We start from the raw sequence: 25,134 nt of genomic DNA, 5'->3' as shown, positions 1-25,134 counted from the left end.
CATTCCATGGTAAATGCCCAGACACGGTGGAGCGCAAGGCACCTGCGATGTAGATCGTCTAGGCTCCGACATTTCTTCCTCTGACGTGGCCGCCACTTGCTTTCTGTTCTCGACATACCATCTAATCATCAATTCATACTATACATGTCTAATTACAACCCGTTCATCGTCAGCTACATACAGCCCCACGCGTATGGACACATCCCAATGCCGTCATGAATAGAAACATGGAACCAAAAACAGTATACACAAACTCCAAAATATTATGGATATGAGACAGGAACAAAGTGGGGAAGGACGGAGGGGAAATGGGGTAAGAGGATAAGGAGAGAAGAGATCAAGGGAAGTCCACATCTTCAGTCCAGACACATGCTCTGAAATTCAGCTGATCGGCCGAGCACAGCGCACACAAATCAATTTCTGTTTTCCGTTTCGCCCCTTGGTGGCGCGGAAGTTGGTGCCCTGGCAGGTATCGCATCGGAGGACGTCGCCCTCCTCGGCTTCCCCGTGCGATGATCCATAGTCACTGCTCAGGGCACTGGCCGTGCTGATCTTGCGGTGAGACGCGGAGAGTCGATTGGGGCTGAGCAGACTCGGCGGCCGTCGCTGTTGCGCGGCCAACGCGTCGTGGGCGATTCGGTTGTAGAAGGCATAACTGTGGTCGCCCTGCAGCCACAAGGGGTTGTCCTTGTCCCGCCCCTGGGCAATCACCGACGCCGCGGACGCGGGCGGTTTCGGCTCGTCCGGCCGCGAGGCGCCGTCGGCCCCTGCGGGGGCATCGACGCTCGACCGGGCGCTTTCCACGGAGCTGGACGTGCGGCGGTCCATGCTGGACTTATAGGCCGAGGGCGGCGGCGAGGTGGTGAACCCCGAGCGCGAGTCGGCGCCGCCGGGTCGGGGGCTGGACAGACGCGACCGGTCGGCGAAGCGATGCGGAGACGGCGTGCGAGTTCGCGTGCCCTGCCGCGAGCCCTCGCGGTGGTGGCCGATGACGGAATTGCGCCAGGCGATGATGCGCTCCGACGGCGTCTTGTGCGCGGACTCCTTCCCGATCGACGACGCGATGCTGTGGCGCGCCGAGTTGGTGCGCCGCAACAGTCGGCGCGAGATGGTGGAGTGCGTATCCCAGCTATCGTAGCGGCGTTTGTGGTAGGCGCAGTCCTGCCGCAGGATCTTGATCTTGCCGGAATAATCGGCCACGACGATGACGTTGCCGTCGGGATGGCTGGACCGCGCCAGGTACGTCGGGGATTCCCGGGTCAGGCTGGCGAGGCCCGAGGAGCGACGGGCGGGCTGATGCTGCTGCTCCTTGTCTTTGTGCGCAGCTTCGGCCTGGTTGACCAGCGTCACCGGCGGCGGGTTGCAGACGTCGTAGATCGGATCCTCCGACAGGCCCAGGGTCTGCTTGACCTTGGCCGGCGCCATGACGGCCGCCGTCACCATGGCCGACTGCGTCTCGAGAACCTCGACGGCGCGCTTGTCGGCCGACGACGCCTTCTCCGACGGAGCGGTCGGCCACAGGTAGGCGCGGCGGTCCTCGCTGCCGCAGATGACGTGGCGGCCGTCGTCGCTGAACGAGGCGCGGATCTGGCTGCAGGTGTTCTCGTTGCCGCGAAACTTGGCCTCAAGGATGCGGTCGCGGAAGTTGTAGAGGCGGATGCGCGAATCGTTGCTGGTGATCAGCAACTTCACCTCGCCGTGGGGGTCGCCTGCGGGGACGCTCATGGCGTCGATGCCGGTGATCTTGCTGCCTTTGGCATTGCGGCCGCGCGCCGAGCGCACGTGGATCTGCGCGACGGCCTTCAGGCCGTCGGTCTCGTAGACGTTGCACATGCCGTTGAGGCAGCCGGCGATCGAGTGGCGGCCGTCCGGGGTAAAGGCGACCGAGGTGACCATGTCCGGGGCCGTGGCGACGAAGGCCACGCTCTTGTCGGGAATGCTCCACAGGCGCAGCTTGGTGTCGAGCGAGCCTGCCAGAAAGAACCGGTCGTCGCGCGGGTGGAACTGGATCGACGTGACGAAGTCGCTGTGCTGGAAGCAGCAGAGGCACTCTGGTCGGGTGACGTGCCACAATCGAACGGTCTTGTCCATGGACGAGGAGAGGAGGAAATTGTTCTGACGGCGGGGGTTAGGATACGACCTTCTCTCTCCCCAGGGGGCGCGGGGCTCGTTACCTTGCTCCAGCTCAGATCCAACACACTCCCGGTGTGACCCTCGTACACCTGGACGGGCTTCGGCTTGAACACGGGCGCTTTCAAGGGGGGCGGCTCGTCGTCGTCGTCGAGGCCGCCGTCGCCTTCGGGGTCGGATTCCCGCCGATCCTCGGGCGACGCGATGACGGCCCAGACGCGAACCTTGCCATCCTGACCGGCGGCCGCGAGGTAACGGCCGTCATTGGAGAAGACCAACGCCCACACGGCCTTGCCGGCGGTCTTGCCGATCAGCGTGCCGGTCGTCGAGACGGGCGCGTCCCGGTCCGACAGGGCGACGTCGTCGTCGTCGGCCCCTTCGAGCTCCTGCGCCACGAAGACGCGGTTAAAGGTCTTCTCCTTCTTGTAATGGGCTCGGACCCGGATGTATTTGGGCGGACGGGGGAATCGAGGAAAGAATCCGATCGGCTGAGCGGCGGTGTCGGCCTCCATGCGGGCAGTATCCGGTTCGGAGGCATCGTCTTCGTCCTCGAGGAATTGGCCCTTCTTCTTGCCGCCGATGATGCGGCTGAGGAAGGAGACACCTTTTCTGCGGGAGGGCGAGAGAGAGAGAAGAGGCCGTCAGCCTCGGTTGCAACGGCGGGGAGGGGGGTTTATCAGGCGACTCACTTCTTCTCTCTGGCGGGCTTCTGGGGTGGCACGACATCTGGCCGGGTTGGGCCCTGTTCGACGGGGCTGGGATGGTCGGCCTCGTAGGAGGCTCTGCCGAGGAGTTTCAAGGGAATGGACTTGTGGGTATTGGTGCGCTTGATGATATGCTAGACGGTCTGTCAGCGACCCGGGGATCCCGGTGAGAACGGGATCGACGGAGAAGATACCTGGGACAAGGGATCGATGGCGCTGGCGTCGGCGCTGGTCTCGTAGACGGTGGGCGAGGAGACGGAGGTTCGGCCGTTGACGGGACGAGAATTGCGACGAGCGTCGAGCGGATTGCCACTGGAGGCAGAGGCCCGATCGGAGGGCAGCGAGCCTGATCGTCGGTCAGCAGGAGGGGGACTGTAAAGCGTCATAAGCACCGACCGATGGGAAAGGACTGCGAAGAGCGCAGGAAGCCCGGTTTGGCGGACTGCGGACTGTCTTGGACATTCTCATTCTCCGGAATGGCCAGGCTGGTGACGATGGCAGGAACGGACGCCTGGGGACTCTCCGTCTCCGCCATGGTCCAGTCGACGCGCAGGACGGCGCATGTAGAAGAGGAAGAAGAAGCAGAGGGAGAAGAGGGAGAAGACGATGGTCTAGAGGAGAGAAGAGGGGCGAAAGAATTAAATTGGATTGGATCATCGGCTCAGGGAAATGACATCAACTCCGCCGGTCCAGGGTTTCACGTGTCTCCACGCCACGATTCGAGTACTAAATGCTACATGCGAAATGCGAAATGCGAAATGCTACTTCTCCAATTTCCGCGCCCGATCCTGGCCAATCTCACACATCGCCTGGATGGTCGCCTCGATCTCGCGGTCGGCCTGTCCGCGATCGATGCGACGCCGCATCTCCGCCATGATCTCGGGGCGACTGCGCCCGTTGACAAACGTTCTACCAGCGTCAGTGTCGCACTTGCAGGACTCCAGCGCCGGGCCTTACACGAATCGCAGCCCCGGGAAGGTCTGCTCGTACTCGGCGTTCAAGCGCGCCAACTGCTCGGCCAGATCCTGCGCGCCGGCGTTCAACTGCGCCTGTTCCTGGCGGCTCAACTCACTCAGAGCCTCGGCCTCGACGGTCGGCGGACGTCCCAGTCGCGGATGGGACCCCAGGATGCCCAGCAGCACGGTTCGATCGGCGGGGGAGTGGGTGGTGGCGAGGGCGGACAGGCGAGTCCCGACGGCGTCGACGAGGTGGGCATACGAGGCGAAGGCCTCACTGGCCAGGACGGGGGCCATGAGGGCGTGCAGATCGGCGGAGGACTCGAAGAGCGTGTCCAGCACGCGGAACTGGTCAGGCTGAGACAGCGAGGGCAGGGTATGGGACGGGGGGAGGGACATGGCTACGATGGAGGATCGATAGAAGAGAGATCTAGAGTGGAGGATGAAAGGGAAGACGAAGATGGAATATATACTGGTCGGGAGATCGGGGGTCGCCGAGGGGCGGAGAGCTCCTACAGTCTACTAAACATTGTAGCGAAGAGAATAGAGGATTGGAAAGCGTCTAGAGGATTGCAGATGAACCAAAGAAGATGTAATGCAACGAGAAGAACCGGAAGTGCATTCCGCCGTGACAGAAAGAAAGAAAGAAAGAAAAAAAAAAAAAAAAAAACGTGGGGACGACAGCCAGTCAGAAACGCCCCTCGCCTGAACCCCTGAACGTCGCTCAACCTCCATCTTCAATCTTCAATCTGCAATTCAATTCCATCTGCACTTCTTCTGCACTTCTGCAATCGTTCATCTGGTCCCGCTTCTCGGGCCGCAGGGAGAGGGATTCCATCGCCTTCCTGCCTTCTACATCTCTCTCTCTCTCTCTCCATTCCCTTCCTTCCTGCGATCGGCTTGCATCTGCTGTCCCTCTCCATCGCCTCTCCACCTCCACCTCCATCTTCATCTTCATCTCCCTCTCCCTCTCCCTCTCCAATGCCACCACCGTCATGTCGCTCAATGGCTTAGACATTCCCGCCGTCGTCGATGCCTACCACGTCGCTTTGCATGAAGCCGGAGGATGGTATGTCCCCCCGTCATTCCCCCTGGCTTCCCCGCAGTCTCGTTAATCTCCGTCTCAGGTTCCTGCTGCGTTACGTCTCCCGGGATGAAGTCGCCCTGTTCGAACGAGGCACCGGCGGCGTGCCTGACGTCCGCTGCGCCATTGACGCCTACGAGGAGGTCTCCCCCCTATACGGCTTTCTCCAATATCGTCGTCGCAAGGTCGTACTGAGCTATCTGCCCGAGGGCCTGTCTCGCCTCGTCCAAGGTATCGATTCACTCCCTCCCTCCCTCCCTCTCTCTCTCGCTCGGACTGACCCCATCCTTCTCGCGCAGCCCGCACCACCGTCCACTTTCAATCCGTCCTCGATAAATTCTCCCCCCATGATACCGTCTTCACCCTGTCGCAATCCGCCCAACTCACCGAGAGCGCCTTGTCCTCCGCGTGTCTGCTGCATACTGCCTCAGGTTCTATCACCTCCTCCTCGAGCTCACTCCGCCGTCGCAGGCTGATGGAGATCGCGGAAGACGCAGAAGAACCCTCCGCCGCCCGGGAGCCCGACCCGACGGCTGCTGCCCCCGTCGCCAACGCCCGGCAGCGGTCGTTCAGTCAGTTGTCCGACGCCACCATCGTGGCCGCTCCGGACGCTCAGAGTCATCCGCCGCCACCGCCCTCTTTGTCCGCCGTTCCGACCCCCGAACACCCGGCGGCCGACGACGACGACGACAACAACAACAACAACAACGACGACCACGCGCCGCCCGCCGCGTTCGACACTCCCGATGGCGACCGCGCGCTCTCCCTGAGGAGTTTCCGCGAGGATCTGGCCCAGCCCCCGCCGCCCTCCGAGTCGCGGAAATCCTCCCAGTCCGCGCGGCCGTCCTTGCGAGACCTGGAGCGCACCGGCACGTACCCGCAAAAGGTCAAGCGGGGTCCTCGTCCCTCCGTGGACGTGAACGGACGCCCGCGGACGGCCGGCAACCTCTCCCGCGGCATCGAACAGCAGCGGCCGGTCGCCTCCCTGCCCGCCGGCGTGCGCTCGTCGTCGCTGCGCAAAAACAGCCCGCCCACCGCGCGTCCCCGATCGCAAGGCAGCACCGCCGTCGCCGCCGCCACGCCCGGCAAATCCGCTCCTCCCGTGCCTCCGTTGCTCGTGCCGCCGCTGTCGACGTCCGTCTCCCGGCCTCCCTTGTCTCCGGGGGCCAAGTCGTTGAGTGCCCTGTCGTCCTCGGGAACGTCGCAGGAGAAGGAACGCCTCATGAAGGCACTCCAACTTCGCAAGACGCAATTGGAAAAGAAGGCGCAGGGAGGAGGAAACGGCAAGACCTCGAAGGCCGTGGACGGCGACAGACCGTCGCCGCAGCCACACCGGCCGGCGGCGATGAGCCCCCGTGAGAACAAGGAGAATCTGGAGGAGGACCAGGGCCCCGGTCGGCAGGAGGAAAAGTCGGCCCCGGTCGACGACTCGAGCCGATCCCTTACCCCTTTGGCGGAACCTCGGCCAGCCCCTATTATCGCACAGGAGGTAACAGAGCCATCCCCCGCGGCGGATGCGGCCTCCTTAAGACAGACCGATGCGGAGGCGTCCGCGCCGCCGGAAATAAAGGAGGTCGTCGTTCCCGGCCAGGCTGACGAGGGTCCGCTCGACGTGCCGGCGTCGACCCTCCCTCCTCCGACCGACAACGACGACGAGGATGACGGGGGCGAAATCTCGGCGCAGGAGGCGGCTCCAGAAGCACAGACGCTCGGCCAACCTGAAACCGACGCGGGCGACGCTGAGTCGGCCCTGCCTGCTGCTAAAAGTGGCCCCGACTCGCCTAGCGCCGTCATCGACGTCCCACCGGAACAGGCCCAATCCCTGAAGGCTCCAGAAGAAATTATTGAGACTCCGTCCCCACCGACCGAAAACCCTGTCATTTCCGGTGCGCTGGACGACGACGACGCGACAGGGGAACCGTCCGCCTCCCCGATCCCACCCCCGTCCATCCCTGAATCCCCCCCGACCACCGTCATCGCCGCGGAGGCCTCCGAGCCGCCGCGTGAACTCGCCCCTGAAATCCCCGTCGCGCAACAAAAGGCCGCCGCCCATCGAAAGGACAAACGCAAGCCGTTCCTCGAGCCCATCCAGGTGCCGACCCCCGACTACTCGGATGACGACAACTTCTCGGATGATTCCTTCATGGAAGAACTGAAGAGCGCCACCGTCGAAGAAGCCAAGCCCATTTCCGTCGGCAAGTCGCCGCTGTCGCCGGGATACTCGAACCACCACGCCGGCCACGATCGGACGAGCCCGGACGCCTGGCGGAATTCCCGCGCCGTCTCGAACCCCAGCGCCGTCGGCGGCCAGTCCCTCAACAACCCTCTGCACCAGGCCCTGGCCGTCGGCCGATCGGTGTCCACCCCGTACCCGGAGATGGACGGCGCCACGAACCCCGTCCTGGTCGCCAAGAAGATCAACGTGTCGTCCGGCATCTCGAAGCGCATCCAGGCCCTGGAGAAGTTCTCCGGCCATCGCGACGCGCCGTCGCATTCCGCCCCGAACCTGGCCGCCCCGTCGTCGGCCTCGTCCTCTTTCGAGACCCTTCGCAAGCGCGCCTCCGTGTCCCTGGGCGGCCACTCCGACACGCCCCCCTCCCGTCACGCGTCGTATTCGCCCGAGCCCTTCTCGCGCGCCGCCAGCCTCCGTCGCCGCGACTCGAGTGCCGGTGCTCCGCGCGCCCCCAGCTCCGTCTCCGTCACCGCGCGCATCGTGCGCGACGCCGGCGCGACGCCGGGCGAGCCGACGCACGGCACGCCTCCGGACGCGTCGGGCGTCCTGCATCTCCAGCCCAGCCAGTTGACCGTCGAGCACGAGACCGCCGATGCCCCCTCGCCTGCGCCGGCGCCGAGCCTGACCCCCCAGTCGACGGCCGGCAAATCCGACCAGCGCAGCATGTCGACGTCGTCCGCCGGGTCGGGCCCGCGGTCCGTCTCGCCCACCCTGCACCGTTCGGAGAGCCGGCTGTCCGTTTCCTCGGCGTCCCGCACCGACCGCGGCGACGCGCCGTCGTCGCCCGAGGACCGGCGGGAATCGCGCACGTCTCGGATTCTCCGCCGCATGTCGTCGATCACGTCGAACTCCCGCAAGGGCTCGGCCGGCGCCTTGAGCCCCGTGGTGAAGGAGGAGCCGCCGAGTGGCCCCGAAGCCACGGAGCTGGAACCTACCGCCGAGGCGGCTCAGGCCGTGGACATCGGCGAGGTCAACGTGCAGTTCCCGGACACCTTGCTGTGGAAACGACGATTCATCCGCATCGATGACAAGGGGTTCGTGGTGCTGACGCCGGGCAACATCGATTCCAGCAACCGCAACATGATCAAACGATACCACCTGACCGAATTCCGCACCCCCTGTCTGCCCGACGAGGATTGTCAGGAGCTCCCCAATAGCATCCTGCTGGAGTTCCTGGACGGGAGGACGCTTCAATGTGCCTGCGAATCGAGACAGGGACAGGCCTTTGTCCTGCAGAGTAAGTTTTTTTTTTTTTTTTTTTTGGCCCCCTTTACTCCCACCGAGACTGGCAAAATGATGGCTAACTTTGCTTCCCAGCGCTTGTCGGGGCTCACACTGCCCATCAATCCTCCGTGGCGTAACCACAGCCTACATTCTTCACTCTTTTCTCCCGTTTCGAACTACTTTTTATTTTATTTTTTTATTTTTTTATTGTTCTTCCTCACTCATTGCCTTTTCCTTCCGACTAATCCCATCTTTCTCTTCCCTTCTCTTCCATTCCCCTCTGTGTTTTCAGCGGTATACCCCTCTAAAAAAACGGTTTCCTTTGTATCCCTGTCCTCATCGCGGCGCCTCTTTCTCTCGGCTCGGCGGGCATTGCATTCTTCCCTTCTCTCGATCTCGCGTCTCCGACTGGATGTTAGGGTCCGCTCCTTCCGTACGCGCATTATTCCATCCATTTGCCTTTTCCTTCAGGGTTGTATTCATCGGTGGCGTGATAGACTCGCTTCTACGGCCTAGACTGGAGTCGTTTTGGTGTTGAGGATTTCCGGCGGGGGCCTCTGTATCTGGCACTGGAGTCTGTGTTTTGTTGCCTGCGTGCTTGGAACTGTATATACGCGAATCGATTCAATTATTTCCCACCCCGCAGTGAACTCTGCAACCTGCTGGCCCTGTTTTGGTCGGGGTCCGCATAATCTTTCTTCCGCTCTTGGTATACATCATTCCGTGGTAGTGTTAGTCTGGAATATCTAGTTCTATTACGATTCGAGGATCAGAACAATAACGCGTTCGTAGCCATTGTAGAAGATATATTGACTCTGCACTCTGTATCTCTGGACCAATCCTTAGCCCGAGCGGTAGGTGGATCCCTGAAGATATATATTCATGGTCAGGTAGCCACATCACTGCCGGCACCTGGGAACCTAGTATGGATCACGCGATAAAATGCACAGTTATGATATTCGTGGCTTTCGCCGCGCAAGTAATGAGTATGATCAATAAAAAAAAGCTACAGACACAGATAGGTCAAGTTAGGTGAGGAAGCAAAAAACAAAACAAAAAAGTAACGTCCCGGGAGAGGATTGAACTCTCAACCTCACGATTAACAGTCGTACGCGCTAACCAATTGCGCCACCGAGACGTTGTTGAATAAAGCAGGAATAATTTGATTCTATGACTGCAATCCACCCCATGGAGTTGAATTCCCGTATTCCCATCTGAAAATTCCCCAGGAAACGACAAGCATCAACCAGCAACCACGCTTGTCCTGTCCCGATCATTGTTGCAACCAGTTCTGGCATTCTGATAGACCCTTGGGATCTCCCCGAGGTATAAGCATTGATTTACTCTCTCCCCTGGACACCCTGCACAAAATCCTTTAGGAACCTCCACGTCCCCACCCTCTTATAGCCGGCTTCATCCCAGTCGTTGATTCTTTTCGGAAAGAAGGGCAGAATGTCCCGCAGACTCTCGTCATGCGCGATGATCACAAACACCTCCGCCGCCCCGTCCAATGCCTTCATCTTATCCACGGCGATCTGCGTATCGTCGAGAGACGCGTTCATCGCCGGATTCAGCTCGTAGAAAGGCGTGATGCGGCAGTCCAGTTCTGCCGCCCGGGCCGGGTGAACGGCTGCGAAGACACTACCCGGACAGACAGAGGACGACCTCGGCGTGTCCAAGGGCGACGGGACGATTTCGTCCGGAAGAGGCAGAAGGGGCGTCGGTCGGTATGCTCCGGGATGATGGGCGACATCGCCGCCGAGGAAGATGAACTTGCCTTCGGAAGTGCGGGCTAGGGCACTGACGTGATCGTGTGCTGGAGGCCGTTAGCGTTACCGTAACCCCATGGATTGGAAGAGACAGACTGTGCCCGAAGGATCGAAGGAGGAAGAAACTCCCGTCTCCAAAGTAATCGACGGCTGGGAATCCGCCGACGCGCGATGGGACATTTGAGAAGTCGAGCTCGACAACCTCACGTCCGTCAAACGCATCGCTCAAAACCACCGCCTCGGGGTTCTCGGGATACCCCGGGAATGTGGTCGAGTTGGTCTTGAACCCGGGGCCGACGACCAGCGAAGTGGATGTCGGGAAAAGAGATGGATCTCCGGTGTGGTCGAAGTGGTGGTGGGACCAGACGATTGCGTTGATCGACTCGAGAGGGACGTTGGCGGCACGCAGCTGGTCAGCAACGTCTCTCTCGACGGTCACTTTGGCGCCGGCATATTCCAGTTGACCCAGGACTGGTCGGTAGTTAATACGGTTGAATTTGATACACCATCTAGCAGGATCGGGGCTCACTTGACGGGGGCTGTTTCTCTTTCCAGGCCTTCATGAAACCCAGATCAAAGAGAATTCTTTCCCCCTGGCTCTTGCTTTCAATCAAGAAGCTGTAGCAGGGGGTGCTCAGGATCTCGTGCCCTGGTATGGAACCCTTGACCACCCACGCCAGAGGCACGGTGAAATGCCCGCCGTTGATGATCGACACGTCTACTGTCGACCCCGCAGAGGGGGGCCGCCATGACGAGAATGTCTCTAAAGGACGGTTGAAATGGCTTTTGGCTCGGCGAATCGGCTGAATATATAGGTAGCAAGATACTCGTGCTGTGATGTACTGACACTTTTGTGATTAGTCAACATTTGTCAACGAACGATATATCAATTGAATAATCATGAATTCTTGAATGACTTTGCTTCTTTGGATTATTAATGACCGCTAAGCTTACGGAGCATCCTTAGCCCCTTGTAGGTGGTTGAAGCTGCTTGTCTGACCAAGGCTCTGTAATCAGCAATGCACGTTATGACGACATGGCGTCAAGAAGATTGAGGGGAAACTGCTATTTATCCATATTTGCTCAGACTCGGCCGTTGTGTAGACAGGACTGGCGTCATGTCTCCTTAAGACTAGTATTTATTATTTTTATTTTGTCTGATTAATTTCTCTATAGCTGTTTCGGATGTTCTGTAAATTGAATTGTAGGATTCCTTTATATTACATTGTAAAATACGCAGGAAACGTGAACGGCAACAGAAAAAATAGCTCAGTTTTTTTGACTGCTATTGCCTTTGTAATGGCAGGGCTCATATATCGGAGAATGCTCAAGAGACTGGATTGAAGACTAAGACTAGGCCTCGGTAGATGAGATTCAAAGTTATGTCGACTGAACTGAGACTGGACTCAGTTACCAATGATCCTACCATCCACCACCACAAAGACCCTGGCAAGAAATGGATCTGATACAAGGAAAATGCATCGATAATCCCAATCACCATGCCGTGTGTCCTCCGTCAACCCTCAGGTCCGCCCCCGTCACAAAGCTGCTTGCGTCACTGAGCAAATACAAGATAGCGCCGCGATACTCATGCGCCTCACTCAAGCGCATCAGCATGTTATCCTGGGTCCATCGCTCCTCCATGCCCGGCTCCGCCAGCGAGTCCACCGTCATGCGCGTCCTGATGTACCCGGGCGAAATGGAATTCACGCGGATGAGAGGGATATCGACTCGACTGCCCCATTCGGCCGCCAGCGAGCGCACCAGCTGCACGATCGCCGCCTTGGACGCGTTGTAGGCGGCGGTGTCGATTCCCTGGACGATGCCCATGCCCGTGTCAGTGATCGAAAGCCTCAATGACCAGGAGAACGGGCAAGCCGCACCTTATTCGACCCATGCGCACTCATACTCGCAATCAACACCATACTGCCGGGCAGCCCGTGCTTCCTGATCTCGCGTGCGGCTGCCTGCGCGCACGCAAACGTTCCCGCGACGTTGACGTCCATCACGCGGCGGACGCCTTGGACGGGATACTCGATGGAGGGCGCTTCGCCGCTGATGCCGGCGCAGCAGAGCAGCCCGCGCAAGGGGAACCGCGCGCCGGAGACCGCAGTGGCGACGGTCGCGCGGACGTGCTCGTCATCGCTGATGTCGCATCGGAAGTACCATGCTTTGGTGGCATGGCGGGAGGCGGTTTCTTCGACCGTTTCTGAGGGCGACGGCACGCAGTGATGTTAGCAATGACTCAACAGACATCGGGGACAAAGCCAGTCGCCGACAGATAGATTGACGAAGAGGCATACTCCATGGCTCGACGAGAGGTTCGTCCTGTCGATCGAGGCAGATCACGTCGCCGCCGGTTTCGAGAATCGTGCGCGCCGCTTCTAATCCCATTGCGCCGCCGCCGCCGGTGACTGGATCGCATCAGATCTTGGGTCCCTCGAGAAGCGAGAGGCACTTGGAATGGGGCGTACTCAAAACAGTTCGCTCGTCCATCCCGAAGAGGTCTTGGATGGAGCGATGGGCGCCTCCGACGGCGGATTTAGTCTCTCTTCCCTTGACGGACATGGTTTCGTGACTTTATCAGGTTATTGTGCTAAAGATAATGGGCTTGGCAATGAGTAACAGACAGTGTGAAGCTCTGGATGGTTTTATAGGTTCAGAAATGGGGGCCCCGAGCTGTCGATGAAACCAGATTACGCCGGCCAACGCATGCATCGCATAACTCCAATGACCGGGCAGTCCGGATCAACATCTGCATCGTCGCAGAGCCGGAGATCGAATCACGTTCAACCGCGTGGGCCCAACGGCATCGTTGGCGTCTGCACGATGCGTCATGGTGCATTAGGTGGATGGCATGCGCCGATGCTGATGCGGAGATTTGAAGAAGAGTATATGGGGCGTTCTTCAATCCGTCTGAATGAACGTCTTCAATTCAGAACTTCCACAAAATGTCCGCCTGCGCACCCGTCGGGGATGTATCCATTGAAACAAAGGCAATTCGACGCATGGATTTAGCATCGACAGTTGACAGAGCTCGAGCATGCTAGCTTCAACTTGGGACTTCATCACTCTTCGTCTGGTCGACAATCACCATCCGATACTGACGCCGGGTTGCAAGATAGGGTCAATCTAGCCGACGCCAATTCTCATGCTTGTTACCGGATCTAGCAAGGATTGGAGGACTAAAATCTTTCGTCACTCGGTAGCAGCGAATAATAAGCATGAAGTTCCAATGGCTTGGAGGATTTCTAAGATCTAGCTCATGCGCGTTATCGGTTCAAGCCGTGCGTGCTTTTTGAACTGGTTAGCTTGAACGAATAAAAAGGTGGCCTTTCCCTCTGATTCCTCCAGGAGCTCTGAAAGTCTGACGCTATAGACCATACTTCTCTTGATTGTATCATTCCTAGGCAATCCAACATGGACCTGGGTCGAGTTCTTGGGTCGGTCGCCAAACGCGTGCTCGATGGCGCGCAATCCACCCTGCTTTGGAGCAGTGTCCAGCTCATTTCCACTGATATTGCCAGGAAACTAGTGCTGTCTTCCCTGACAGGCATCGCAAAAGGATATCTGGAGATCCGCTCATCCGATGGCAAGGAGTGGACGTTTGGGTCTACCAAGACCGGCCCCAGTGCCTGCATCCAAGTCCATGATCCGCGGTTTTGGTATCGGATTTTGATATCTGCAGACATCGTAAGAACTTCTTTGACTGTCCGTTTCCCGAATGCCGGCTGATCAAAACAGGGATTCGCAGATTTGTTCATGCTCGGCGAAATCACCACCGATCTAAAACCTGTGTTCCAGGTAATTGACCAACGGCACCCGAATCTCTCATGGATAGGGCTGAATGTGAGCAAAAGATCTTCATCCGCAACCATGACAGTCTGTCCAACTTCACCACGCGCACCTCGACCATCTTCGCCGCCGTCTCTGACCTCCTGCTCCGCACCACCGACACCAACACCGTCCAGCGCACCGCCCTCAACGTGGCCGCACACTACGACCTCTCCAACGACATGTTCGCCGCCTTTTTGTCTCCGGACATGACTTACTCCGGCCCCATCTATCTCCCCCAGTCCCACCCCGATCACGCCCTCGACACACTCGAACAAGCGCAGTATCGCAAACTCGACTGCATTATCCGGAGTCTGCACCTCGAGTCTACGGACCACCTGCTGGAATTTGGCAGCGGATGGGGCAGCATGGCCATCCGCGCCGCCAGCACCACGGGCTGCCGCGTCACCAGCATCACACTATCTGAGCGACAAAAGGAGCTGGCAGAGCAGCGAATCGAAGAGGCGGGGTTGGGGGAGAAGATCACGGTCCTGTTGTGCGATTATCGGTCCTTGCCGGTGCCGGAAGTCCCGTACGACAAGTTCGTGGCGATCGAGATGATCGAGGCGAATCTGAACGAGGACTTGGAGGTGATCTGGGGTGTCGTGGATCGGATGTTGAAGCGGGAGGGAGGGCTGGCGTGTGTGCAGACGGTCGTGATGCCAGAATCGGTATTTTGCAGTCCTGCATTTATTGGATATGGGATAGCTTCAGGGGACCGGAGGCTAACGAGAACAGCGGTATATCAACCAGTTTCCCAAGGGGGAAGGGTGAGTCCTTATCCATGGATCCCTCTTACTTCTCACAGCTTCTTTAACACACCGAGGACATTTCCAGGTTCATCCCCCGCTACGTCAGTCTCTCCCCTACTCTCCCCACGACCAAGATGACGGCTAATCCACCGACCAGATCTTCCCCGGCGGCCACAACACCAGCCTCACGCGCTTCCTGGAAGCCGTCAACAAGGGCACCCAATGCCGGCTCAGCCTCGAATCTCTGCAGGAATACGACGCGCACTACGCCCGGGCGCTGGCCGAGTGGCGAGGGAGTTTTGTCGACCAGTTCGAGAGGCGGATTGGGCCTGCACTGCGCCAGGAGTATGGGCTGTCGGAGGCGGAGGTGCAGGTGTTCCGGCGGAAGTACGTCTACTACTTTACGTACACGGAGGCGGGATTCAGCGAGAAGGTGCTCCATGTGACGCAGATGGTGTTTGCGCGGGAGGGGACGAGGGGGGTGCTGGAGGATGTTGGGCCATGGTCCAGGTAAATCGATACATGTCTATAGATCCATCCATGATGTCCATAACCTACCTTCAGGTAAGGGATCTTATAGATCCAATAGGGGTCTGCCAATCTACATGCGGCACTGCAGCCCGATTGGCCCACCGTCAGGGGCTCAAGCGCTGATTGGCCGAGAGGGCTCTGACCAGCTTGGCATTTCTCCATCTCTCTCTCCCTGTTTTTCTCTCTCTCTGTGTCTCTCTGTGTCTCTTCTGTCAGTCAGTCAGTCAGTCTGTCTGTCTGTCAAGTTGACACCTCGACCCGTGGTTCAGTAGTCCAACCTCGACCTGATCGTCCCTGTCAGTTCCCTGGAGGCTGGCGACAACGCAGTCCGCGATCACCGTCATAAGCCGCATCCGGCCCCTGGACTAACAATAGCGGCCGAGTGGAGCTGAAGATGGCACTGCAATCTCATGGCGTTGAATCGGCCCAATCAGCCGCCCGTGTCATTCATTTTTTTCATCGTGACTTCTTTCCTCCCGACTTCGCTCGGCGCCCCTTTTGACGCTGGTTGACCTCGCGCACGTAACTCCGTATATTTCCATCGGCCCTCTGTACCCGTTGTCTTTTTTTCTGGTCTCCCCACCGGGGAAAGAAAAAGAAAAAGAAAACACAAACAAAACGAAAACCAATCCCAGAATCCAAGGCCAATGCTCCATCAGAACGATGCCCCTAGAACGCCGTGACCGGGAAAGCGAAGATGTGCCCTTCCTGGCCTCCGACAGCCACCTGCCCTCCATGCCCCATCGCCAGAATGACCTGGCCGAGGACTTCGACGACAAGTCCGTCGGCGATGACGACCAGCCCAACGCGATCGACCCGAACCTGCGACTGCGCCTGATGGTCACCCTCTTCACCATGATCCTGGCCGTCGAGGTCGGCCTGGTGATGGCCGGCGGGCCCGTCACTCGCATCTACGAATCCATCGTCTGCCGCGACTACTACGCCCACTACGACCCCACGCAGATCGCCTCCAACGGCCAGGTGGACGAGGAGCTGTGTAAGATCAAGGACGTGCAGTCCGAGCTGGCCGCCGTGAAGGGATACATGGAGTTTTTCGACGGCATCCTGAGTATTTTCATGGCCATCCCCTACGGTCTGCTGGCCGATCGACGCGGTCGCAAACCCACCATCTGCCTCAGCATCCCCGGTTTTGCGCTGAACTGCGCCATCCAATTCGCCGTGATGTGGTATCCCGACGTCTTTCCGCTGCGGACCGTCTGGATCTCGTGTCTGTCCTGGCTGTTCGGCGGCGGTCCCGTCGTGGCCTTTGCCATTATCTGGACGATGATGTCCGACGTGACGACGGAGGACGAGAGGTGAGTGCTCCGTCTATTGGATCTGGAGGCTGTTCTGACCGGTCAGGGCGGCCATGTTCTTCAAATTCGGCGTCGCCAGCATGGGCGCCGACTTCGCCTCCAACGCCGCCAGCTCCTGGCTCATGGCCATGGACCCCTGGCTGCCGCTGTTCCTCGGATGGGGCGTCACCATCGTCGGCGTGTTCTGCGCGCTGTCCCTGCCCGAGACGATGCACGCCTGTCCGCCTGCGCGGGACTCCGCCAGCGTCGAGCTCTCGCGCCTCTCCGACGGCGACCTCAAGCGCTCCCTGAGCAAGGAGCAAGAACGTCCGGAACCCCTGAAGGACGACGACGACGATGACGCGTCGGACCCTCTCGTCGCGCCCGCCGACGCCTCCGCCGCCGCCCCGAAGCCGCCGCTGCTGACCCGCGTGCGCGTCTACCTGCGCAACTACGTCGCCCCGTATACCTTCATCTTCCGCAGCCGCCAGATCATCCTGCTGCTGAGCACCTTCCTCGTCTACCGCCTCAGCCGCGGCTCCTCCTGGTTCCTGATCCAGTACATCTCCACGCGCTACAACTGGACGATCTCGCAGGCCAACTTCCTGATCGCCTTCAAGCCGGCGCTCACCATCCCGCTGTTCCTGATCATCCTGCCCGCCGTGTCGCGCCACCTGCTGGCGCGCATGCCGCAGATCCAGAAGGACCTGACGCTGGCGCGCATCAGCATCATCTGCCTGGCCGTCGGGACCCTGGGCATCGGCCTGTCGCCCACCATCGCCACGCTCATCCCCAGCCTGCTGCTGCAGACCTGCGGGTCGGCGTTCGTGTACCTGGCGCGCTCCCTGATCACGACGCTGGTGCACCGCGAGGAAACGGCGCGCCTGTTCACCGTCATCGAGGTGCTGCAGTCCGTCGGCAACGTCATCGCCAGTCTGTTGATCACCGGCGTCTTCCAGATCGGCCTGCAGCTGGGGGGCATGTGGATCGGGCTGGCCTGGATCATGACCAGTCTGGCGTTTATGGGGGTGGGCGTGTCGATTTGGCTGTTTCGGTTGAAGAAGGACAAGGAGGAGGGAGGCGAGAGGGAGGTATGACGGGCTGAGTGCTTGGTTTGGGGGTGTGTCTGCCTGGGTGCATATAATTGGGTAAGTTTGAGGTGTACATATTGGAGTTTGGGTTTGGGCTGGTTATATTAGATTGTACAGTGTTGCATAGGATTTATAGCATATATGGGTGAAGTGTATAGAGGTACATAGTCAGATTTCTAGCTTTATCGGGATTTCAACAGCAATGACTAATTTGAGAGAAGAATAAGGATACAATAAGGCTGAACATCCCCATCAGCTCTGTATGGGAATTGTCCAGGCCAAATGTGACCGACATTGACTCGAGTGACGCCACGTGTTATCACGACATTTCCAGGGAATTCCCTTTGTCGATCCACCGGAACCCTTTGTGACTGACCACACATCCTCAGGGAATCGACCAGATGCATGAGTCAGAGACAACCTGTCCAGAGGAGCACATCATGTCGGCTCCGGCCCGAGAAGCAACTGCTACGCCGGAGCAGCCATCCTTCGATGTTCTGGTGGAAGATGCACCGTCAAGTCCCTCGCTGTCCAGAAGTCGAATCGTCGCCACCATCGCCTCCATCACCTGCATTACGAGCATTGGCAATCTGCTCGGTGGATTCTTGACGGTTTGCATTCCCGTCATCTCGACTGATCTGTACATCCCCCCCGAGATCCAGCTCTGGCCGACCGCTGCATTCTCCCTGGCCTGCGGCTGCACCCTGCTCCCATGCGGCGCCATCGCCGACGTGCTCGGCTGTCGACGCATTTGCCTTCTCGGAGCCCTGCTTCAGGCCGCCAGTGCCCTGGGTGCCGGGCTGTCTGCCACGTCCACGCAGCTCATCGCTCTCCGCGCGATGGCGGGCCTGGCGTCCTCGTTCTGTCTGCCCGGTGCCGTCGGCGTCACCGCGCATACCTTCCCCGCCAACGACAGTCCGCGTCTGCGGAGCGTCGCGTTCGCAGCCATGGGCGGTGGACAGGCCGTCGGTTTCGGACTGGGTCTGGTCCTGGGCGGCGTGTTCTCCGACACCATCGGCTGGCGCTGGGGCTTCTACGCCACGGCCATTCTGAACGGCCTGGTACTGGCTCTGGCGCTGTGGGCGTTGCCCCGTAAAGTAGACGGCGAGCCCCTGCGACTCCGAGCCTTGGGCCGTCTGTCCCGCGACGTCGACTGGATCGGTGCATTGCTCATCAGCTCCGCGCTGGCCCTCCTCTCCTATGCCCTGGCAGTGGCCACGGGATCCGACGCGGAGCGCAAAATGCGCGAACCGGGTAACCTCGCCATGATCTGTATATCCGTCGCGCTCATCCCAGCCTTCGCCCTCTGGATGAACCGCCAGAGTCGCCGGGACCGTCCCGCGCTGATTCCCAACGCGCTGTGGAAGAACGCCGCCTTCACCGCCGTCTGCATCACCGTGTTCCTCGTCTGGGGCGCCCTCAACGCCAGCGAGCAGCTAACCGCTCTCTACCTGGAAGATGTGCGCGGCCATTCCGCGCTGGTATCATCGCTGTACTTCCTGCCGGCCCCTATCGCCGGGGTTCTCATGAACGCCGCCATCGGCGCATTCCTGCCGCGCCTGCGACCTTCCGTCGCCGTGCCCGCGGCCTGTCTCCTCAGCGGAATCGCCCCTCTTCTCCTGGCGACGCTATGCCGCGTCGACGGCCCCGGATACTGGCGCGGCGTGTTCCAGGCCATGGCGCTGAACCCGCTCGGGGCGGACCTGATCTACACGGTCGCGAACCTGATCCTGACGGCGGCGTTTCCGGCCCGCACGCAGGCGCTGGCGGGCGGCGTGTTCAACATGCTGGCGCAGATCGGGAAGAGCTTCGGGATTGCCAGCTCGGCGCTGATCGCCAGGCAGGTGACGGGGCAGCTTCGAGATGGAGGCAGTAAGCAGGCGGTGCTGGCGGGGTACCGGATTGGTTGGTGGTATAATTGCGCGCTGGGGTTTGCGTCGGTGGCGATTAGTCTGTGGGGGCTGAGGGGGGTGAGGAGGTTGGAGGTGAAGAGGGATTAAGGCAATCTTTCGGTATATCGGTGAATTTAGCTACAGAGAACAACTATATCTAACTGTAATTGATTCGTCTTAATCCCTCATCGCTCTCCCTCAGCTTCGAGGGACACAATCGGCACCAGAACTAGACCATTTCTCCGTCAGTGCCTCCCAGCACGAGATGTATCAAACTCCTGATACAGCCACAAATCCTTAGGCCGTTGAAGAGTTCAACTTCACATGGATTCGCTCGATAGGACCTAGATCCGAGATCCAGAACTCTCCGGAAGAGGAAGAGTTCCAACTATTCTTCTGCTTTTTCTCGCTTCCACGTTGAGTATGCGGTACCGAATACGGACAGTCATGTTCTTCGGATTCGATGTCAGGGTCGAGGTCGAGGTCACAATCAGCGTTGGGGTTGAAGTTCTGTTCTGCCACTTGGATATCTGGATAGAGATCCTGGTTGATACTATGATCTGGGCTTTGCGAGGTAGTGAATGATGGGAGGGTGAATTTGCTGATCAGGAAAAGAAAAATCGAGATGGCAAGGATTAAGATGGTGGCTGTTTTGGCGGACAGATATGGGGATCGTGATCGTCGGCCTTTAGGCGTGGAGGGTGTGAATTTCGTGAGGGTAGACATCTTGGTAGACTGAGCAGTTTATTTTATGAGGTAGATGATATGAGATTGTTTATTGCCATTCATATGGAGAGGGTGTGCTGGTTCTTATAGAGGGAGTTTAGATGGGCATATTGCGGTTAAGGATACATGAGGACAGATATGGACATATGTTCTCGGTCTCTATAGACTTTTCTATTGGATTCTTTCACAGTCAACAGTCAGTTGAAAGATGCGCATATAATGCATGACTCATCTCACTGGTGATTGTCGCAGTGGTCGTGAGTCATGGATCCATCAGGACAAGTATACCGTTTATACGAGCCAGAGAAAGCCACTCCCAGGTAGCCTATGAATTCCTCTTTCACAAAAGCAGTACCATCAAGCAATCTCTGCCGAAACCAGCAAGAAGTACGGCCTATGCCTCTCCTCCCTCCACTCCGGATGGGCCCTGACGTCTTCTAAACTCGGCACCCAATCTTTCAATCCCGTCAACACGAACCCGTTCTCCAATAGTAACGAGACGTACGTCTCGACAGTCCGATGATACTTCTGCACTCCAGCTGTCCCCAGCCAACTTGTCACGCGGAGCCCTTCCTCACTGTAGTTGTTCAACGGCCAGACTTTGCGCTCCGTGTTGGTTTCGTCGCGAACCAGGCTCCAGTCTGGTGCCGGCGAGATAGGGGCCGTGCAGATGGGATGTTCGACCGAGAAGACAAATCTGCCTTTTCTAGTGCTCGAAGATTTCTTCCCTGCCTTGAAGTTCGTAGCGGAAGAAGACCCTCCGAGCAAACAAGAACGAATCTCTCTCAACAACCTCCCCAAATCCTCAACATAGTGGAACGTAAGCGAGCTGTAGACAAGATCATACTTGTCCCTTTCGTCCTCTGCAGCCGTCAAGGTCTCCAAGTCCCGAATCTCATAGTCAATCATACCACCCCTCCCCTCTCCGTCAAGCTCCTTCGCACGCCGGATCATCTTCTCCGAGACATCGATCGCCCTGACGCGCTTAGCACCATGGTCTGCCGCCCAGCGCGCAAACCACCCATACCCACACCCCAGGTCCAGAGTCATCTGGTCTTGCACACCCGATGCGCCGCCGACCATGTCTCGCAGGACTGGCCATTCTGGGGCACCGGCGAGGCCGTGTTCCGAGCGCGGGAGCGTGCTGTATGCGTTGAAGAAAGATGGGTCGTTGTAGATGTTTTGCGTTGGGACTGAAGTCATTCTGGGCTGTCTTGGAGATCAGTTGAGAGTTCTGGGGGTTGACTGAAGTGTCTGCTGTAGGGAGGGCTGGATTGCGGTTTTGAATACGAGATGTGGGCTATTCCGGATCCGGTGCCCGAGTTTTAGAGTGGAGGTGGGATTTGAGATGAGAATATGACTGGTTGGACTGGGTTATAGTATAAACAGAGCCTGAAGGGCGTGGGGAATTTCTCAAATCACAATGGGTTCAATGGCAAGAAGATGAGGGTATGATGTCACCACAGTATGTGCTGGAAGCAGAAGAAGAGTGGTCCAGGCTTAAGCTTATTGGAAACTACAGCTTGATCCTTGGCTATTTATGCTTATTATTATTTTGAAAAAGAGAATGCCCCTATATGGTTGCCCACTTGTTAATTCCACAAGCCAGTGCAGAAGTATTAGACCTTTATTTTTGTTATGTTAATGTTTACGTTCTATTAACTTCACTGCAGATCCATAGTACCAATCACTTGGAATCACACTCTTCTCATTTCTCGCATTTCCTACCTCTGTTCCTTACCTTCTTTCTGCATTCTTTATCTCACTTTGTTCTCTACAGTCATTTGGATCCTTCTTTCCGACATTTCTGACATACCCTCCAATTCGTCAACCCTCAATGAATGAAGAGAATCTTGAACAAATCCAATTCCACCGAGGACGAAGCTTTTGCTGAACTGGTTGGACGTGATTCTCCACCGACAGCCACCGATAATCGGGCCTCTCCCCTATTTGTCCAAGACCAGCACAGGTCCTTGTGCCGGCTGACTCCTCTCTTGCTTCGGCTCAATTGCTCGATCCTCAATCCGATATTGTTATGATCTCCGCTCCGGAGGGCGGCGGTCTCGATGCCGTGGGACCTGGAAATGAATCAGGCAATGGATTAGGCGATATACTCGGTGCCCAACGTCTAGTCCGCAAGCTTGCTCTGAAACTTGAATCAATCCACAGGAACGAGTTTATTGCTCAGGTCCGTGTTGAAGAGTAGGAAAATAATCAAGCTCGGCTGGAAACTGAGAATGCCACACTGCGTGCTCAAATCACTACAGCCTTGAACACCATTGATCACCTTATGCAGTCAACCCGATATATCCATGAAAAAACCGCGGTTGAATGTCCTGATCCCCTACTTTATCGTGAACTTGATACAAATTCTCTGCCTCAGTCTTTCCATCCACCCCCGAGACCCGCCCCGACTTTATCCGAACGCCGTGAGCTGGTATGTGATCTGTCGCTCAATCATGAGCCTGTTTATTCTCGCTTGAAACTTGAGTCTAGTCTTGAACCTCGTCCTGAGTCACGGTCTGAGGTTCTTTGCCCTGCTGTCACGCTTGACACCGGTCCCATTCGCCCGAACAAAAGGTGCCGTCGCAACGATGATGTGGAATGATGCAATTGAACGTCCGTTCTCTCCCAGTGAGACCAATGATCAATAATACTGCACATGAAAGTCTTGGTATATTCCCTGGTGGAAAAGAGGGATCATTGGTTGATTGAAGAGATAATTTTTTATATTCTTCTTGCCTTCACCTTTCTTTAGATTTTTGTTTCTTAAACCGGGATTCATACCAACTGCTGCCTTCCATTTGACTTTTTTTTCGTCTTTTCATTTCATTTAAACTCAGAAAAATTTCTTCTATTATCATGGAATGTGCTGTTTTACTCTATCTCTAACACTAATGCAAGACGGACTTTGTTCAACACTTCACCAACGCACCACACGCAGAGGCTACGCCGAGAAAGCAATGAAAATCAAGAAAGGCAGACGGTACTCTAGCTACACATCTAGCTCCCACGAGGACGAGAAAAGGTAAGATAAATTAGGATACATCATTCTTCCGATCATGTTGGCCTCCGAGTTAGATCATCGACAAAGCTAACACCTTCCAGTGTCGCATCCCCATCCAAAAGTCCATCGAAATTCAGACTCGCCCTGACAGATAGCTCTATGCACCCGGGCACTCAATACCCGAAACATAGTAAGCATGAATACGGGTGCTGCCCAGATAGACGCTATTTGTATATTTATAATCCTGACCATCGGGGTGAATGTTGCGCTTGTTTCCAGCAGACCGTTGGACGGTGGCAGGGCCGTGAAGGTTGTGGTTTGCGGCTCTCTCGAAGCAAAACTCGTAGGACTGCCCTTTATATTCAAGGGTGTTGCAGCCACCCTCGAATCCGATGTTTTTGGACGCGTCGGACCCGTCGTCTTTGAAATTCGGGCTATCGCTCTCGTAGATTCTTGCAAAATGCGATACCTCGTTGAAGCCACCCTAGGCTGTGTCGTGGTTTAACTCGAATACGAAAGTGCAGCCAAGAGCCGTGGGAGCGGCAGCAGCGAGAGCGACGATAGCAGAGAAACGCATTTTGTCGGAGGAGAATTGATCTGATAGGGGGTTAGTCTGAGATTTCCTGTGCATTGGTTGAGAGACTTGCCTGGATTCTGAGGGAGGAGAGGCTGGGGAAGTGAAGAGGATGGTTTGGTATGCTTCAAAGGGCCGTCCATCCATGGGCTTTTATAACTTTCTGGCTCCTAGCCTCTGTTCTCATTGTGATCTCTGACGCCGTATCCGACTCGGTATACTTGCAGAATCAACTGGTGTGTATCTATAGCAGTCCGTGAACAGCTCATTCTCTTTTTCGTTTGACCTTCCCAGATGTAGATGCCAAGTCTTGGCTTTCAGGGTATGTTCGCATGATATGAGGAGCACGTTGGTTTAAAATCTGACATTGCTTTATTCTCCTAATAACTGAGACATTCACTCCATCCACACTGGAGCCTAGGCAAGAAATCGATATGAAATTCAAGTTTGGCTGGCTCCGGAGTAGTTATGAACTATTCAAGATATGGACATCGCCAAGTATTCCTCCCGAGCTGCCCAACCACGCACACGATATTGGGGAAAATGATATCATTCTACATTAGCATAATCCCTCGGAGCGGAGTACGGGCAAGTTCGTAAACCCCACAGTGGATTCCGGCGAACTGGGCGACGAACCTAGCCCTGTTAGCCAGTGACTATATCCCACGAACCAAGGCTGGCAGAATTTCCAAGGGGGCCGTTTTTAACGTCCAAGAGCCGCTGGGGACGTTACTTGATTGACCGATCAGGCATCCTCCGTAGAAGTATGCCTTTCTGTCGGGCTATGCAAAAATGGAAGGTATATTCTCTATTCCGAGGGGAAATATTAAGACACCTATTCACTCGCCTGGTAGTTCCTCGGGTTCTGTAGGATGGGTTCTTTGCCTACGGGACTTTAACTAGCTCTCTAATCAACAAAGTGGGGCTTCTAATTCTATTAACCGTTGTCAGCCATGAGGCGGACTATCTGAGAGGGTTCGAGCTACAGGGTCATTGCCTTATGAGGCTGAGTGTCATAAAAGCAGTTCGACCGAGCTGGATGTAACATCCTAAGTCTGGAAGGTGAGGCATTTAATCATGTTCGTTTGAGAAATAAGACGGACCACGGAGGCGATATTATCATTGGTGGGTATAGTTTGCCAGGCAAGGATATTGTAGAATTCCACTGGGTTGAGGCTAAAACTTATTCCGTGGGAGAATTTACATTAGTGGAACTATGCGGTTGAACTCGCTTTTCTATTAGGAGTGGATCAGTTCTCTGGTCATGAGGTCTTCGGCCGTGATTTACTCTAAGGTAGAAAAGGAAGTTACTTTGGTTTTGAAGAAAAAAAA

The 25,134-nt window shown here is 57.1% G+C and overlaps 12 protein-coding genes and 1 non-coding gene across 13 annotated transcripts; 4 read left to right on the top strand and 9 right to left on the bottom strand.

Moving 5' to 3' along the window:
• Positions 1-70: 70 nt before the first annotated feature.
• P170DRAFT_439912 (WD40 repeat domain-containing protein) lies at positions 71-2,200 on the bottom strand. Its single transcript, XM_024849946.1, has one exon. It carries the CDS (start codon positions 2,089-2,091, stop codon positions 382-384), a length of 1,710 nt encoding a protein of 569 aa, XP_024701609.1. The 5' UTR covers positions 2,092-2,200; the 3' UTR covers positions 71-381.
• A 407-nt stretch (positions 2,201-2,607) lies between these two features.
• Positions 2,608-3,350, bottom strand: P170DRAFT_439911 (uncharacterized protein). The gene has a single exon (XM_024849945.1). It carries the CDS (start codon positions 3,218-3,220, stop codon positions 2,981-2,983), a length of 240 nt encoding a protein of 79 aa, XP_024701608.1. The 5' UTR covers positions 3,221-3,350; the 3' UTR covers positions 2,608-2,980.
• A 245-nt stretch (positions 3,351-3,595) lies between these two features.
• On the bottom strand, positions 3,596-4,189 carry P170DRAFT_479216 (2-oxo-4-hydroxy-4-carboxy-5-ureidoimidazoline decarboxylase; the record flags this gene model as incomplete). Its single annotated transcript, XM_024853651.1, has 2 exons — positions 3,596-3,743; positions 3,792-4,189. 2 exons carry the CDS (start codon positions 4,187-4,189, stop codon positions 3,596-3,598), a joined length of 546 nt encoding a protein of 181 aa, XP_024701607.1.
• Positions 4,190-4,756: 567 nt separating this feature from the next.
• P170DRAFT_439910 (putative GPI-anchored cell surface glycoprotein) lies at positions 4,757-8,967 on the top strand. The gene is made up of 4 exons (XM_024849944.1): positions 4,757-4,859; positions 4,918-5,105; positions 5,174-8,344; positions 8,425-8,967. Exons 1-4 carry the CDS (start codon positions 4,786-4,788, stop codon positions 8,466-8,468), a joined length of 3,477 nt encoding a protein of 1,158 aa, XP_024701606.1. The 5' UTR covers positions 4,757-4,785; the 3' UTR covers positions 8,469-8,967.
• A 428-nt stretch (positions 8,968-9,395) lies between these two features.
• Positions 9,396-9,469, bottom strand: P170DRAFT_t165. Its single transcript has one exon. It is a non-coding gene; the product is annotated as a tRNA-Asn (tRNA).
• Positions 9,470-9,593: 124 nt separating this feature from the next.
• On the bottom strand, positions 9,594-11,220 carry P170DRAFT_458371 (MBL fold metallo-hydrolase; the record flags this gene model as incomplete). Its single annotated transcript, XM_024851793.1, has 4 exons — positions 9,594-10,147; positions 10,197-10,571; positions 10,630-10,861; positions 11,212-11,220. The coding sequence occupies 4 exons, from the start codon at positions 11,218-11,220 to the stop codon at positions 9,672-9,674; spliced, it is 1,092 nt and encodes a 363-aa protein (XP_024701605.1). The 3' UTR covers positions 9,594-9,671.
• Positions 11,221-11,594: 374 nt separating this feature from the next.
• On the bottom strand, positions 11,595-12,668 carry P170DRAFT_501337 (oxidoreductase; the record flags this gene model as incomplete). The annotated part of the gene is made up of 4 exons (XM_024854163.1): positions 11,595-11,915; positions 11,984-12,309; positions 12,404-12,514; positions 12,575-12,668. The coding sequence occupies 4 exons, from the start codon at positions 12,666-12,668 to the stop codon at positions 11,595-11,597; spliced, it is 852 nt and encodes a 283-aa protein (XP_024701604.1).
• An 852-nt stretch (positions 12,669-13,520) lies between these two features.
• Positions 13,521-15,200, top strand: P170DRAFT_479213 (cyclopropane-fatty-acyl-phospholipid synthase; the record flags this gene model as incomplete). Its single annotated transcript, XM_024853650.1, has 6 exons — positions 13,521-13,793; positions 13,845-13,904; positions 13,961-14,605; positions 14,673-14,704; positions 14,772-14,787; positions 14,844-15,200. 6 exons carry the CDS (start codon positions 13,521-13,523, stop codon positions 15,198-15,200), a joined length of 1,383 nt encoding a protein of 460 aa, XP_024701603.1.
• Positions 15,201-15,854: 654 nt separating this feature from the next.
• Positions 15,855-17,609, top strand: P170DRAFT_415261 (putative MFS transporter; the record flags this gene model as incomplete). The annotated part of the gene is made up of 2 exons (XM_024847056.1): positions 15,855-16,533; positions 16,580-17,609. The coding sequence occupies exons 1-2, from the start codon at positions 15,881-15,883 to the stop codon at positions 17,607-17,609; spliced, it is 1,683 nt and encodes a 560-aa protein (XP_024701602.1). The 5' UTR covers positions 15,855-15,880.
• A 434-nt stretch (positions 17,610-18,043) lies between these two features.
• On the top strand, positions 18,044-19,603 carry P170DRAFT_415257 (MFS general substrate transporter; the record flags this gene model as incomplete). Its single annotated transcript, XM_024847055.1, has 1 exon — positions 18,044-19,603. The coding sequence occupies one exon, from the start codon at positions 18,044-18,046 to the stop codon at positions 19,601-19,603; it is 1,560 nt and encodes a 519-aa protein (XP_024701601.1).
• Positions 19,604-19,792: 189 nt separating this feature from the next.
• On the bottom strand, positions 19,793-20,221 carry P170DRAFT_479211 (uncharacterized protein; the record flags this gene model as incomplete). Its single annotated transcript, XM_024853649.1, has 1 exon — positions 19,793-20,221. One exon carries the CDS (start codon positions 20,219-20,221, stop codon positions 19,793-19,795), a length of 429 nt encoding a protein of 142 aa, XP_024701600.1.
• A 357-nt stretch (positions 20,222-20,578) lies between these two features.
• Positions 20,579-21,424, bottom strand: P170DRAFT_479210 (class I SAM-dependent methyltransferase; the record flags this gene model as incomplete). Its single annotated transcript, XM_024853648.1, has 1 exon — positions 20,579-21,424. The coding sequence occupies one exon, from the start codon at positions 21,422-21,424 to the stop codon at positions 20,579-20,581; it is 846 nt and encodes a 281-aa protein (XP_024701599.1).
• Positions 21,425-23,651: 2,227 nt separating this feature from the next.
• Positions 23,652-24,036, bottom strand: P170DRAFT_263704 (uncharacterized protein). Its single transcript, XM_024843102.1, has one exon. The coding sequence runs from the start codon at positions 23,947-23,949 to the stop codon at positions 23,713-23,715; it is 237 nt and encodes a 78-aa protein (XP_024701598.1). The 5' UTR covers positions 23,950-24,036; the 3' UTR covers positions 23,652-23,712.
• Between the last annotated feature and the right edge of the window lie 1,098 nt (positions 24,037-25,134).

The sequence above is a fragment of the Aspergillus steynii genome (genome assembly GCF_002849105.1).
Source record: "Aspergillus steynii IBT 23096 chromosome Unknown P170scaffold_7, whole genome shotgun sequence".
NCBI lineage: Eukaryota > Fungi > Ascomycota > Eurotiomycetes > Eurotiales > Aspergillaceae > Aspergillus > Aspergillus steynii.
This window is presented reverse-complemented; position numbering and strand designations above follow the sequence as displayed.